Source organism: Apodemus sylvaticus, chromosome 1, assembly GCF_947179515.1.
Source record: "Apodemus sylvaticus chromosome 1, mApoSyl1.1, whole genome shotgun sequence".
Classification (NCBI taxonomy): Eukaryota; Metazoa; Chordata; class Mammalia; order Rodentia; family Muridae; genus Apodemus; species Apodemus sylvaticus.
Window position 1 is genome coordinate 92451793 of NC_067472.1, and position 15334 is coordinate 92467126.

Sequence of the window (15334 nt, forward strand, 5' to 3'; positions counted from 1 at the left end):
AGAGAGAGAGAGAGAGAGAGAGAAGTGGAGGAGTGGAGGCTGGCAGGGGGGAGGGGAGGAGAGCCCCAGAGGGGCAGAGAAGTGAGAGTACCAAGAGGCGAGAGTGATGAGAGAGCAAATAGTAATTTCTTACTGCAGTGTATCTCTCTCACTCATGCAACACATGCTAATATGACTAATATGCAAGTCCTGCACCATAGGCTTATAATGGCAGAACAGTGCTAGGCAGAAGAAACACAGCAGTATTGTCTTGGGAGCTGAAAAGCACGCAGCGTATCTCACTGCACAGGGACTGCTGCACACAGTAAGCTGAGAGAAACATATGTATGGGAAAGCTAGAAATTTCCTAGATTGTTACACTGAAAGCTGACTGGACCACTCCAGTGATGCCACTCTTGCAATTAACAGTTCACCACATTGCTAAGAATGAATTAAAAAGAAGACAGGAAGTCATTCCTTAGGAAAGCAAAAACAGCAAAAGACTTGACAGGACAGGAGAAGGCAGATGCTAACCTACTGTCAGTTTATTACCAAGTCTGTGAATTGTAACAGATCAAATGTTCAAAAAGTGTAATTTTTATATCTGGGATTCAGAAATTCTAGGTTGTATCACATTATTTAATAAATAAAAAAACAAAGGGGTAAAGATAGTTTCTGAGCATAAATCAAATTCAGGATAGAGATATAAGATTCTTTAAGACTACATCATGGTAACTTTAAGATTTAATATCTATCTATAGGTACTGCTCCACAGCATCCTAATGAGACCTGAAGGCTTGTATCACAGAGATTTGTGAATCATCTATCTGATCTGAGTCAATCTCTTTGGATTATCTTTGAAATACACAATGGAAACTTTTTAAAAGCCACACTAATTTATATAAAAAGAGGAAGTAAACCAATAAAAATGTCTCTGTAACATAAGTCAGCAAACAATAGCCCACACACCCAGTCTACTCTATTACTATCTTGTGAATAAAGGGGTTTTTTGGTGAATAAAGTTTTATTGAATCAATCATGTTCATTATTCATAAACTGTCTATGACTGCTTTAGCACCAAGGCAGAGAGGTAGCAACAGAACTATGTGCTTACAAGGTCTAAATGTTTACAACATGGCCCTTTATAAGAAAGCTTTTCTGACCCCTTTCCTGGAGTCTAACTTTTTATGGGCAGAAAGTAGAATTAGTAATCTGTTCAGTCTTACATAGACCCTTTTATGACGGGGGCGGGTAGGGAGGAAGGTTGGAGAATACTCAGAGAGTAGGAGTAAGTCCAGCTATCAACATATACCTGGACTTCAGTTGAAAACTTTTTATAGAACAGTGTCTGCTATGTGCCTTCCATTTTTCTCATGTTGAAAACTGTTTGAAGAATATATGTAGAATATATGGGCAGCCGCTAACTTGCTTTGTTTCACAGGTTTTCATATGAGGAGTATCATCTGCAATAAACAACCATATCTGCGACTGGACCAGGTTTAAATGGAAAAACCCTGACATCCAGCTGATACCATAGGGGTTTGTAGAAGAAAAACATTAGCTACACTGTTCAGGCAGAACATGAGTTCTCTGGGCCAGAAGGTTAACTGTTACAGACTGTACTTTCCAACAAGGCTGAAATCCATTCCTCTCACGCCCTCATTTCCAGGAGTGCTCTCGAGAACGCCTGCTTTCCTTATATCTAAGAGGATTTGTGATTTGCTTGTGACTAAAAAAATTTAAGAAGAGGTAAGCCAGATATGGTGACACTTGCTTATGATCCTGGCTCTCGATCTAAGTCCAGCCTTGGCCCCATGAGAACAAACAAGGCAAAAGTGATAATGTAGTATTTTCGAGCTTCCACATCACTTGCTCAATCACTTTAGCTGCCATGCAAAAGTTAATTCTTAGAGGCAACCACTAGGCCTTGAAAAGATCCTACAAAAGGCAATCCTGATGAGACAGAGACAATACCTCGGCCCTGGCTGACTGAATACCCGATCCTCCCTTCAGACTTCAGCTCTTTCAGTTCCATCTGATCACATGAAAAGTCTTAAACTAAAATCACACATGCCAATTCTTCTACAAATTCCTGATCTCAAGATTAATGAGAGAGAGAGAGAGAGAGAGAGAGAGAGAGAGAGAGAGAGAGGATGATGATGACTGTTTTAATCACTGAGATGACTTGTTATATATACAGTGGTATCATCTCTGTACTCTTAGTTAACTATGGTGTTTTTTGCTTTTTTTGTTTTTTTGGTTCTTTTTATTATAAATATTTTTAAGTTTACTGAGCTCCCAGCCGTGGCTGCCTTCACTAGACCTGAACAAGATAAAGCCAGTTAAGATCCAAAAGGGAAGGGGAGAGTCTCAAGCGTCCCCACCCCTAGCTAAGAACCTCAATTGATAGTTGACAGCTGTGAGAGTCAGTTTTCCTTAGGCATATGGCCCTGGGTAGGTCCAACATGTTCCATTGGAATGCCCCACACCCAGACTCTAAGTAGACAACATGAGTGGGTAATGGGTTATTTAAAACAAATAATATCAGTGGGGGGGGGGGCACACGCCTTTAATCCCAGCACTTGGGAAGCAGAGGCAGGTAAATCTCTTGAATTCAATGTCAGCCTGGTCTACAAAGTGAGTTCCGGGACATCCAGGACCGTTACATGAGAAACCCTGTCTCAAAATAAGCCAACACTCCTCCCTCCCCACAAAAAAACAATATAAAGGTGGGTATAGAAAGAGTTGGGGTGAATATAATCAAAATATACCAATTATTGTACAGAAATTCTCAAAGACTTAATAAAAATGAATTAACTTTTAATTAATAGGAATTAATCCATTCTGTTTATAAGGTGCTATAAGGTATAAAATCTATTTTATGTTCTGGAACCAGTTTTGCCTTTTCTGCCTTAATTATAGCAACTATACTAACATAAATATGCATTAGCAAATAATTAATTTCATCTGATTTTTAGCCATTGAAAAAAAGCCAACATAGCAAAACTACTTTTGCAAATCATTCTAGAAAATCTAAAATGTTTGTTCTGTAAGTTGATCTATTCAATTCTCCCCCTTATTTCAATAGTGAATGAACAGTTACAAACATCCTAAACTATTTAATATACTGAAAATTTCTATGGTTAATCAGATCCTGAGATACTGCAACTGGCAAATATCTAACTTTTATTTTTTTTCAGCAGCTGATGGAGGTCCTGAAATCATCATCTTCTATAAATACTCAAATCCTGAACTTGCCAATCAAAGATACTAATATAATTTTAAAAACAAACATTTTGCAGTACATTTCACTAACTATGTGATTAAGACAGTAGGAGAACTTTATAGGGTTTCAATGAAAAAAGAAGAAAGGATATTACAACTATATGAAAATAGCAAGTTTTCTGTGTTTAAACTTTTAAAAACTAGAACATTAGTCAAAAACTGTAATTACCATATTATAAGCTGAATAGGTAGCTAAGATATTTCAAATATTTTCTAAAAGCATCCTATATTTTTCATATAAAACTAAACCAGCTACTTTAAAGCAAAATATTTTTCTCTGAATCCCCTATAAAAACTCACCCCTAGATTTTTAAGGAGAGGGGAAAGAGACTCAATTTCAGCTTATAATAACAATGACAATCCTGAAGCAGGGCATTTCCTATTATATTGGGATTTGGAGAATCAATGACCCAATAAGATGAGGTCCATTCTTGGCCTCCAAACATCTCCAATTTCTAGGAAATGTCCTGGCATCTTGATTGTGATTGCACTTAATCAGGTTAGTAATTCTAAAAGTAAGCTCATGCTAGCGACATGGTGTCTCTCCAGCAAGCTTCCACCACCTTACCAATACACAGTGTATTACTGCTATTCTTCTTACCACGGTTTCTGACCTGTCAACCTGAGTGCAAGATCGAGCAATAATGCAGGTACTGTATGTTTGACACCCTTCCAATAATGAAGCATTAGGTTGTTGGAACAGAACTTAACACAGGGGTGCCTGAATACTTGGTTTAAAGGATTCATCTTGAAGGAATGATTTAGATAATCTCCTGTAGGAAAAATAAGTGTTAAAGCATTTTGAATATTATTTGTTATTCAGAAAAGCACCTAAAGTTAGACCTAGAACTCAACACATAACAGTAATTTATCACCCAAACTTTAGAATAAATAATGTGACTTACAACACTACCTTTGCTTTTCTGATAAGGTCTTATTCAAGAGTCTTCTCATTCACAAAAGGCCTTTAAGCCTTATCATAAGCACGAACAGATACAGAGTTAATTGGCATTTCAGTGTTAAGCATGGGTTGTTTAACAGTCAGAGGAACAGAAAAGACAGAGCTAGTCACCATTACCTTGGGCTTCTTCCAGTCATCCTGAGGTAGATATCATACAGGAATGCTGGGGCCTTATGGCTTACAGCAATCCAGTAATGATATAAAAGGTGATTGGAGGTTAGATTTACATTGGGCCGTCTGAAGGCCTGTTCGAGAGGATTCCTCTTGAAAGTGGAAATTACATGGTATTCTGAGGAAGAAAAGTTGTGTAACAGCTTTGATAATAACCATGTAATGAAGTTTTGAAAAAGAAAATCATGTTTGTACAATGCAAAATATTTTACCAGAGTCAGAGTTCATTCATTTAAAAACAAGCTTTTCTACTCTCCACAACTAAGAGAAGATTGAATTAAACTGCTGGTTCCAAGGAGCTAAAATACTTCCAGTATTTTAATTAAATGAATGAATTTTTACTAAAATTCACTCTGAAAATCTTAATGTTTTACCTAGGTCAGTTTATAATGTCACTCTCTATATTTCACCTCTCACGATAGCTTCTTTCTTTCTGTTCCTCTTTCCAGATTCTTAATACTGTACTTACTTAAAAAAGAAAAGGAAAATCATCATTCTTTGTTTATGAATGATTTAGTTACTCAAATCAACATACATCATACAAGCTTAAAACAACCCAAAATTAACCTCTGCTGTAGTTTATTTACGTTATTCAACATCAATACAATCAAACTTGATATCTTCTATTTTAATACTTTAATGGAAATGTATACTTAGGCATTCACCAAAGAATAATGTTGAACTTGATTTTTCACAAAACTGTACAGCACAACAAGTCTATAAAAACCTCACTCACTTAAGACGCTTCAATATCCCTGAGGACCATGACTTAAAATACTGTGAAATCACTCCAGTTTTTTTCTTTCTTACTTCAACAGTCAATCTTTAATTTTAAATACAAATGCCACAGAAAAATCCTAGGACATTGTCACAAAAGATTGTGTTAAGGTAGCTAGGTATGGTAGTATATGCCTATAATTCCAGCACTTGGGAGGCTGAGGCAGGATAGATGGTTTGAAGCCAGCCTGGGCTATACTGCAAGTTCCAGGCCAGTCTGAGCTACTTAGTAAGACTTTATTTCAAAAAACTGACAAGGCAGAACAAGGGCTAGAAACGTAGGAGTACAGTGTGTGCCTACCTAACATGTACAAGACCTAGTGGGTGGGTGAGGAAAGGGGCAGGCTGATTCCCAGCACCAATCTACTTGAAAAACAAATTATTCTGTAAGGATAGCAAAATTTCAACTACAAATAAAATGATCTATTGCAAAAAGCAATGCCATAAATACATTTATATCTGACTCACTTAGTAATTTAAAATGAGCATGCTTCAAGTTATACTAGTCCTATTTTAGAGCTAGTTAATAAATGTACTACCTGCTATGGATCTTTTGACTTTAGAAGAGTGTACCTTGGCCACATCTCTCCTACTTCCCAACTCCTTCACTTGTAACTCTAGGAACCAACTGATACACCTACTCTTACAGGTGCAAATAATATTAACTACAGACTGGCAACATCGGGCGTGAAGGTGTGCTCATTAGTTAGGAAAAAAAAAACTGCCCCCAAGCCACAGGTAGTCTGTGAGGGTGCTGCAGATAACAATCAAACAACTAGGGCCTGACTACGTGAGTGAACACATACATGAGGCTATCCTTATATTGGGAAACATTAATGCTGGATCATAAGGTAGGACTGGTAGTTATTCTCAAACAGCAACTGAAATAAGGATACCTTTGTAACTCAGTGGCCCTAATACCTTATGGGTATTCTAACATTCAAAAACACAGATAAAATCATACCAACTTCCCCCCAGTGGAAAGGATTAGTGCTGCCTGTTGTGCAATTATACACCATGATGTTTCTCGGTCTGAAAAGACAAAGATGAAAGCAAAGAAACATAAGAGGAAGTCAAAAGTGTCTAAGCTAAGTCTTACGTTCTATCAAAGTAGGAAGACATGATGATAATGAGTACCTTTTCTTTATTATGTAAAAGGCACCCTTAAAGGATTATTTTTAAAATGTTTAGGCTTTAACTATAAATGCTACTATTAACATCTAAAAGGATGAACAGTTTAATAATGACTGCTCTAGTTTGCCATGGTTGACATAGATGTAGCATTTCTTGTGAATTTCAACTTGAGTTTATATTAAGTTTGACTTTAGCTTAAGTCATCCTTCATGAGGATCCCTCCCAACCCCTCTTTAGTTCCTAATAAACTTATAAATCTTGTAAATACGTGAGATTAAACATTATTTCTTCTTTACCGTCCACATGGTATTGTGTCCACTATATAAGCTCTTAGGATGAGCACTGGTATTTCCTACATCCTAAAGGCACTTTACCAATAACAACCAGGATGAGGAGATTAAGATCAGAAGCTCCTTTTCCCTCTCAGTTACTACAGTTAATAAGCAACATTGTTGCCTCAGATACCTATTAACTCCGGAATACCAGGCTGCAGCAAGGCTCGTGTTGACAACTACATCTACAGGAACGAGATCTGCAAGGGCATTGTTGGAGGCACGCATTGTTCGAAGAATTCCTTTCCCTGCCTTTGTTGAAATTAAAAACAATACTTTAAAATACATAGCCAAAACATATATACATGCACATATTTATAAAGATACAGGAAATTTTATAAAAGTAGTAAATCATAAAAAGTTTATTTACCGCAATGAAGAGACCACTTGGTCCATTAAAGTTATCAATCCATCCCTAATGCCAAAAATTAAGGAAAAAAAAGAGAAGAGATTAAAGTTAACATCAAAGTAGATTTATTATTTGAAAGTGTTAACTACAAATGTATACTTTGTAGTTTTCTCCCAAAACCTAAGAAAGATCTACATTGCATGCAGAATATTGTTCTTAGTCCCCAAGAATGTCCCAAAAAGTTTCCTCTGGAGTCATAAATTACTAAGTGAAAGTATTTTTAAAGGATTGCCTAGCTCTATTCAGTCTCTGCAAAGGGAAAGTCTATACTGTGCATCACTTTTCCTAAATTAACCCTGATTACCACTGACTTAATACTATTTATTAATGCAGCATCTTAAGGGAAAATAATACATGTTCCTCAATTTAGTGAGTAAATCAGAAGAAAACAGGATAATTATCAAAACAACAAAGAAGAGGCTATCACTTACTGGTAATTATACAGACCTCAGTTTTTTTTTGTTTTTGTTTTGTTTTGTATCAGCTTACTGGCTTTTGTTTCTGCCTTCTCTTATCTGGAGGATTTAATCGCATCCCAGCATCTTTTTTTTTTCTTTTTAGTAGCCAGTTACAAAAGAAATCTCTTATACCTTTCTAACCTTTGTAATCTACACATGGAAAAATACACTTCTTGCAGGACTTGCTTTTGGCAAAGAAAACAGATGAAACCATGGTCTTCTTTACTGAATATTTCTGATTTTTCAACTAAAAGTTAAAACTATAAATCTACATTCCATACACTCAAGAAGCACCTTAGAAATATAAGTATGAGTTATATTACCTCTTTCTATGCTCAGTAACTCTGCCATGGTAAAACATATTCAGCACGTTAACACCTGCTCTTAAATTACATCCCAACTCTTTACACGGTTATAACTTGAAACTCTAAATCCCAAGTGCTTAACAATTTTAAAGAGCTTACTGGAAAAGGTTCTTTCCAACTGGCACCAACAATCGACGGCCTTACAATTGCAACATTTAGCTTTGCTCCTTCTTGTTGCACAACATATTCTGCCAATGCCTTGGTGTATATGTATGTATTAGGTCTGTCGCCTATCAATTTTGGTGTGATATCATTTACTAGGCCATCATCCATCCATCTGGCAAACAAAAAAAAATTACATGTACAAAAATTCCAAATATTTTATCATAGATTAAAAACCTACTTAATTGAACTTTGTATGAACCTATGTGTTGCTCTGATTTAAACAGTTTCACAATAACCATTTACTTTTGTCTCTCTTATGTGTGTGTTGTTGTTATTGTTGTTTTTTAAAGACAGGATTTCTCTGTGTCCCCCTCCCTGGCTGTCCTGGACCTTGCTTGTAGACCAGGTTCTTCTTGAACTCAGATTTACCTGTTTCTGCCTCCTGAGTGCTGGGATAAAAGGCCTGCGCCACCACACCCAGCATTCAAAATAACTGAAGAAAAAAAGTAGTTCCTATAAATATCAACTACAGATTCACAATTTGCAACTAACTCCTATATCAAATAAGAACCAATAGTCTTTTTATAAATCATATGTTAGATAGTAAACTTAATTGACCTAAACCAACCAAAGGTCTTTAGAAAGTATCATTTAGTTTAAACATTTAGCATTTCATGTGTCTTTGATCAGGGTGATCAGGGATGCTAAGGTAAATCAAAATGAAGTAATTTATGATCAAATAGTTAATTGGAGTTCCTTTCCAAAGTCCAAATAAATTCCAAAATGTATAAAGCCTCAAATGTTTCCTAAGAGATTAAAGATCTGTTTATTACTATCTAACAGAGTAGCTGACTAATAAACACATTTGCTATTTATATTTACTATAAAAGGTCTAATAACTAAATATTTAAGATGTACCACTGGAATTGTACATCTTCACAAGTGACATTAACAAATATTAGGATTAGTAAAAATATTGAAGCATGTTATGAAAATTCAGTTAACCTACAATGCAGTCATCTCTTCTCCCTGAAGACCACCTGTAAAAGAACCATAATCAGGTGATGTCACACAGTCTTTCCTCTTTTTACTCTAAGGTGCTGTGCTCGTTTCCAGCTACTTGCCTTTTTAGTCTACTAAGCATACAATTAGATTCTGCATAGTCACTTACAACAAGCACACTAACAACCAGGAAAGCTTAGAATGCTTCACATATGGAAGTACTCTGTGTATGTGGAAGAGTAAGAATGTTAAACTGAAGGCAAATACACATCCAACTTGAGAAAAACTATAAAGATGAGTTCTGAAAAGTGATCAAGATAGGTAGTTGGTAGATAGGAGAATAACACCCACTCACAGCCCTCAAAAAAAAATCTCCTGAGTTTACAGAGCAAATTTATGAATTATTTGCTAGATAGATTTCTTTGTAAGTAAGGAAAGGAGAAAAAAGATTAAGGTTACAAGCTCTTCTCGTTTCTTTACATGCCTGCATAAGCCAAGACTTAGAAGTCAAAAAGTAGTATGTTTCATTAACTTCAGTTTTCCCCAGAATCATAAATACATCTATTGATCTGTATGGAAAGGAAAATGGGGATATATATTTAGGAACATCTATGAAACTGAGTCCTAAAATAAAAGTAGGTAATTCTCACAAGAAATGTTTCAGTTTCTTACAACTCATTTCCCGAACATGAAAAGCCTTTCTTAAAAGGTCATGTGTGCTTAATTCTAAAGAAATCAAGGCATGGTAAGAATCAAAACTAAGTGTAATATCTGTGAGGAAAGATGGAACCAAGGAAAAACAAAAACTGTAAAAAAAAAAAAATCCAACCTATAGATATACTGTTTGAAAACAAATTATGTATACATGTAATAGCTGTTGGAATGTCTCTATAATTGTTGTCCAAAAAAAAAAAAAAAAAAAGAGCACATGTGGTAAGAAAGCATAGACTAAAAAGCAAGTGACAGTTGTGTTGTATACATTTCACATAATCCTCTACATTTACCAAATACAAATGTAGTTCATATTAACAACTGCTGATGAGATCCCTGTCCTTTGAAAGATGGTAACCGAAGAATTATAATTCCTATGATTCTCTTAAACTGAACTCTACTGGAGGAGAGGGGGTCCTTTAGTAAATTAGAATCTTGTGATTAAGCAGTCATTGGTCTCTGATCCACAGAAGCTAGAATTGACTACCTGAAAAAAACAAAGCTTCTCACACATGGATAAATTATTCAGAGGCCTTTCTCTGATCATTAGCTAACCCAAAGGGAAAACTCTACATTAACCTTACCAATAGACATAACGTACAATACAGCAAAGGATGTACAGAGATAAATACATATATGCTCATGTGTGTTTGTAGCACAGTGGCTGGGAGGAGTGGAGGGTATATATTTGAACCCAGAGTCTTAGAATTAAAAGCAACGTGTATAAATTCAAACATACTCTAAAGAATCAATCAGCTTCTTGGGATCTACAGGGGGTGGATAAACGACTTCATCAATATGCTTTCGATTGCAGTAGGCATATGCTGTTGAGACATGCATGAACACTTCCAGATTCTTCATTTGCTGTGCAAGAAGAATAAGCTGTCGTGTAGCAATCACATTTAACTGAACAGCATCTCTGCAAGAGAAAGAGACAATGAAACTTAAAAACCTTATTTTTTTCTTTAATCTACTTACAAACCAAAGCTGAATTGTATTAAAGAAGTACAGAGAAAAAAACATGGTTAATTTGTAATTTCTCCTTTAGCTCTGAGTTGGTGTATTTGATGTTAGTATTAAGACTATTCACTATACCAATAAGGGTTTGAAAAACAAAGTGTACATTGTGATGTAAAATAAGATTATGAGCAAAGCTATGGGATCAGACTGGGCTCAGATCCTGGTGTGGTCTCACTTAAATGTTCACTTAAAATGCTAAGTTGCACAAATAAAACCCTCAGCTTCCTCATTGGTAAATGGGAACAAAACCTCCTACTAGATTTAGGAAAGACTAAATGAAAAGAATAACTTGTATGCATTTAGTGTTTGTTATTCTTGTCAGCATCTCAAAACAGGAAGCCAGCAAGTATTAAGATAAAGAGATGGCAGAAAAAAAAATTTCTATACAACTGTTCCTAGCATTTTTAATGGTCCATCAAGACATCTATTGTACAACATAGTAATTATTAGACTTAAAACAATATGCCAGACTACTGGAAATGTAGAACTCTCAGCTCCTCCTCCAGCAAGCCTGCCTGGATGCTGCTATGCTCCCGCCTATAATGGACTGAACCTGTAAGCCAGCCCCAATTAAATGTTGTTCTTATAAGAGTTACCTTGGTCATGGTGTCTCTTCACAGCAGTAAAACAGTTATGTTCAAACACAGATTCAAAGAACTCTGAGTGAAGTCTTTTTAAGACAGGGTCATGTGTCCCAGAGCTGGCCTGGAACTACGTATATTGCCTAGGATGACCTCAATTTTATGATCCTCCTACCTCCACCTCTTGAATGCTGAGATTACAAATATGTAGCATCACACCAAGTGTGAAATACATTTATAGAAATGAAAATGGCTTTGGGCACTTTGCAAAAATGCTCATATTGTTAGTATTTAAGAAATATGTCACAGACAATTCAGTCTACCTGACTGTATAGCAATACTTTGATATCTATCTGTTTGAAAATAATGGGGACAAGGAGGTTATTGTTTAGGGAGAAGTATACTGAGAAACCGAGAATATTTTATTACAAGCTTCTGAGGACAAGACAAAAAGTTCTGGGTCAGCAGAAACAAGGAGTATCTGATAAAAGGAAAATAAATATGCAAATAACTTTGAACTTCATTTTTTTTCTTTTAATTGCACCTGAGATCCTATTGACAAAAATTAGAAGAAAACAAAACAAAACATTTTTAGTGAAACTAGGGTGGGATCTTAAAATCATTTCAAATCTCAACTAAGGAAAAAGCCATATCTGTTCAAATGGAAATCTAGCAAGAGACCTTTCCCAGAGAGGATACTAACCACCAGAGCATTAGAGAATGCACTATTTCCTTTCTCATTTACAAAACAATGGGAATAAGAAGAGTAATGTTTTGGAGAAAGGACACAAGGGATATTCTGTTGCATTGTCCTGAGAATGGTGTCAGAGTTTCTAGGTCACAGAAAATGAGGGATAACTCAAAAGACACACTCCTGTGTCTTGAGTCTTTCTACTCTGTATCTGAGAGCCCAAGCCTGAAACCATAATAAAATAACATAAGTTACTTTAGTATCTGCAAGGTTAGTTAACCTCACTCAATAGAAACCCTAGTTTTTATTTTGTTTAACTTCAGGCTTAGTTCTTTACATACTAAACCAGAAAGTAAACAGAAATAAAATTATGTTTTGTTGGAAAGGCATCTTAAGACAGGATTGCTAGAATACAAATAAGCTAGTGTGGCATTTCCCTAATATAGACATAAAATTCATTTCAGAAAGAAAAAATTAATAAGCAAAAATATTCCATTTCAATAGTTAATAAGCTTTCCTATTTGTCTCCTACAGATATCCCAAATTATTGAAAATCTATTTGATGTTTTTGTAAACTTTACTCCAGAGCTTATACTAAGCTTAGGATACACTTGGGAGTTACTAAAAATGAAGGTGCCTTTTTAATGATTGAAATGAGGTCTAAGTAAGTTCCCAGGCCATTTTTACACATCTCTTTTCCACTCTTCTCACTCCCCACAAACTACTATCCCAATAAACTCTTACCACTATTTTAAGAGTCACTTTAAAAAAATAAACTTGATAGAGACAGATGTTTATGGGTCAATGACATCAAGTAGGCATCTGTAATTGTAAACCTATGTCCAAAGCAATGGCTCTGAAAGAGAAGTGTAAACGCAGTGGCTCTCCACTATAGATGATGTTTCTGCTAAAAAGGAAGGAGGATTCTCCAAAACTGTTGGGTCAAGTGCACTTGACAGACCTACTTTTTAAAACATGTTTTCCAGTTATATATATTTCTTTTTAGAGGTGGGAAAAGGAAGATTTTCCCTACAGGAGCACTTCTAAAAAGCTCACAACCTGAGACTGAGCCAGAGATAGAACAAGAAAAAAAAGTCATCACAAGATGCCCAAACAAGCCCAGGAGCCACCACGAGCCCTTCCCAGTCTTTTCTAGTTATATTATATTCTTAAAGTCTGAATATACACGTAAGACTCTACCGCTCCTATATCTTAATTGGTCTTTTCATTACTTCTAGAAATCTATGTCTCTATGTATCTCCCTACAGCCTCATCACCTAGAACTGCTCCATTCCTGGTATCTCATGTATTTTCCACAAGCAACTTGTCTATTCTCTCTTCTGACTGTTTTTGTCCTCATGATGGCGTCTTACTTAATACTGCTCTCCATGCACCTGATACTGTCCCATCAAGTGAATACAGGACCTCATGACCAACTACTCAAGTAACTACTTATTCCCCTCTTTCTCACCTTTTATACCTGTCAATTTCTCCCCACTTACTAAATATTAATGAGTTTTGCCTCCTCAACTCTCAACATATGCAATCCAGTACTGTCTGCATTTAGTTCTGTATCAACAAAGTTAGCACATACCCCAGGGCTTTGTGAAAGAGTCCATATACAAACTTATCTTGGTTCCTCTCCAAGGCTGCAGATTATGGTTCCTCCTGCATCCCCTTGGTAGTAACAGTTTTATACCATGTCATATCTATGGTTTAGCAGATGGTAACTGTTATAAATGTTTTTCCCCTAAATGGCTCTTATAGGCTATTTCAGTATTTCTGAATATCTGGCCCAAGTCTAATGTTCTATCAATATTTAAATGTAAACATCCATTAAATCTGCTTCACAGAAATAATTATGATGTGGTGACTAGGACTAGAATAGTGAACATTCATGTCTTGACATTGAAGAGAAAAATAATAAATTACCTAGGCTTTCTAACATGGTCTCTCTAATGTAAGAAATTATAATAGTCCAAAGAGAACACAAAAGTAATATACTGTGGTCCTTCCTATAAGGGTTATTTTGGGGGCTGGAGAAATGGCTTAGAGGCTAAGAACACTGGCTGCTCTTCCAGAGGACCCTAGTTCAATTCCTAGTACCAGTTTGACAGCTCATAACTGTTTCCAACTCCAGTTCCAGGGTATCCAACACACTCTATATATAGACACATGAAAGCAAAACACCAATGTACATAAAAAAATAAAAAGGAGTCATCAAAAAATGTTAAGGGTATTCTGATGTGTTTTACCCTAATTAATGTTTTCTGTTAATAAAACTTCCCTTTAAAAGCACCTAATTTCCTCCTTTAAGTGGACAAGAACTATACTATCATTATGCACCAGTCCCTGAAAACACACTAAGTTTAAGGTGGCTATGTAAACACTTTATTTTGATTATAAATAATGAAAGCATGAACTACGAGAAAAAAGTATGTTAAACTTGTCATTTTATAGTAATGAATTCTAAGGAAAAATAAAGAACTCATTAAAGTCATTAACTGACAGGCACAGTCCTATATGCCTGTAATCCCAACATTTGGAGGCACAGGCAGACTAAGGTTAGCCTGATTAAAATAAAAATCAGAGATTATACTCATAATCTTGAAAATATTATTTAAGACAAGATGCTAGATCTAATGCAAATATACGTGCAAGGGGAAAAATTCAAATGTGTAAAAAATATTTTTTTCCAGTGCTTAGTCCCAGATGAATCTATCTACAATCAACTCCTACATCTAAAGCTCAGGGAACACTGCAGAAGAGGGACAGAAAAGTTCTAAAAAGCAGAGGACCAGGAAGTCTGATATGAGATTATATCTTCAATATATGATAAGAAATATTCAATAATGAAATGTTAAATAACATGGTGACCTAAACAAAACATGTTGACACCAGGTAATATACCAACATGGGGACAGGGATCTTATAGAGTCCTATCATGACAGCTGACAGAAAATTAGTCTTTCCCAGGACCAACTGGTCAATCCTAAAAATATATACAATATGAACAACACTAAATTGACTTGGCAAGTTGTGTTTACATATTTATTCATGTGTATGTGAGTGTGTGTGTGTGTATATATATATATATATATATATATATATATATATATATATATGTATATATATGTATATATAAAAAAGGAAAAGAGGCTATGAACTTGAGAAGGGGAAGGGGCAATAATATAGAATAGCTGGAGAGAGGAGAGCAAAGGGTAAGTGACATAAATATAGTATTCATATGAAATTTTCAAAAATTAATTATAAGAAGGAATTTTCTTAATGAAGGTACAAATTCCATTAAGATGAAATGTGTTATTTTAAAGTTAAAAACAATTACCATCAAT

At 35.5% G+C, this 15334-nt stretch overlaps 1 protein-coding gene across 3 annotated transcripts in view; it reads right to left on the reverse strand.

Moving 5' to 3' along the window:
* Positions 1-15334, reverse strand: part of Far1 (fatty acyl-CoA reductase 1) — a 54137-nt gene that overhangs the window by 13283 nt on the left and 25520 nt on the right. For all 3 annotated transcript variants that reach the window (XM_052200979.1, XM_052200995.1, XM_052200988.1), the window contains 6 exons: positions 10429-10608; positions 7971-8148; positions 7010-7054; positions 6773-6891; positions 6138-6205; positions 4343-4514 (listed from right to left, as the gene is read on the reverse strand). In XM_052200979.1, coding sequence (XP_052056939.1) covers positions 4343-4514; positions 6138-6205; positions 6773-6891; positions 7010-7054; positions 7971-8148; positions 10429-10608 — 762 coding nt within the window. The remainder of the gene's footprint in view (positions 1-4342; positions 4515-6137; positions 6206-6772; positions 6892-7009; positions 7055-7970; positions 8149-10428; positions 10609-15334) is intronic.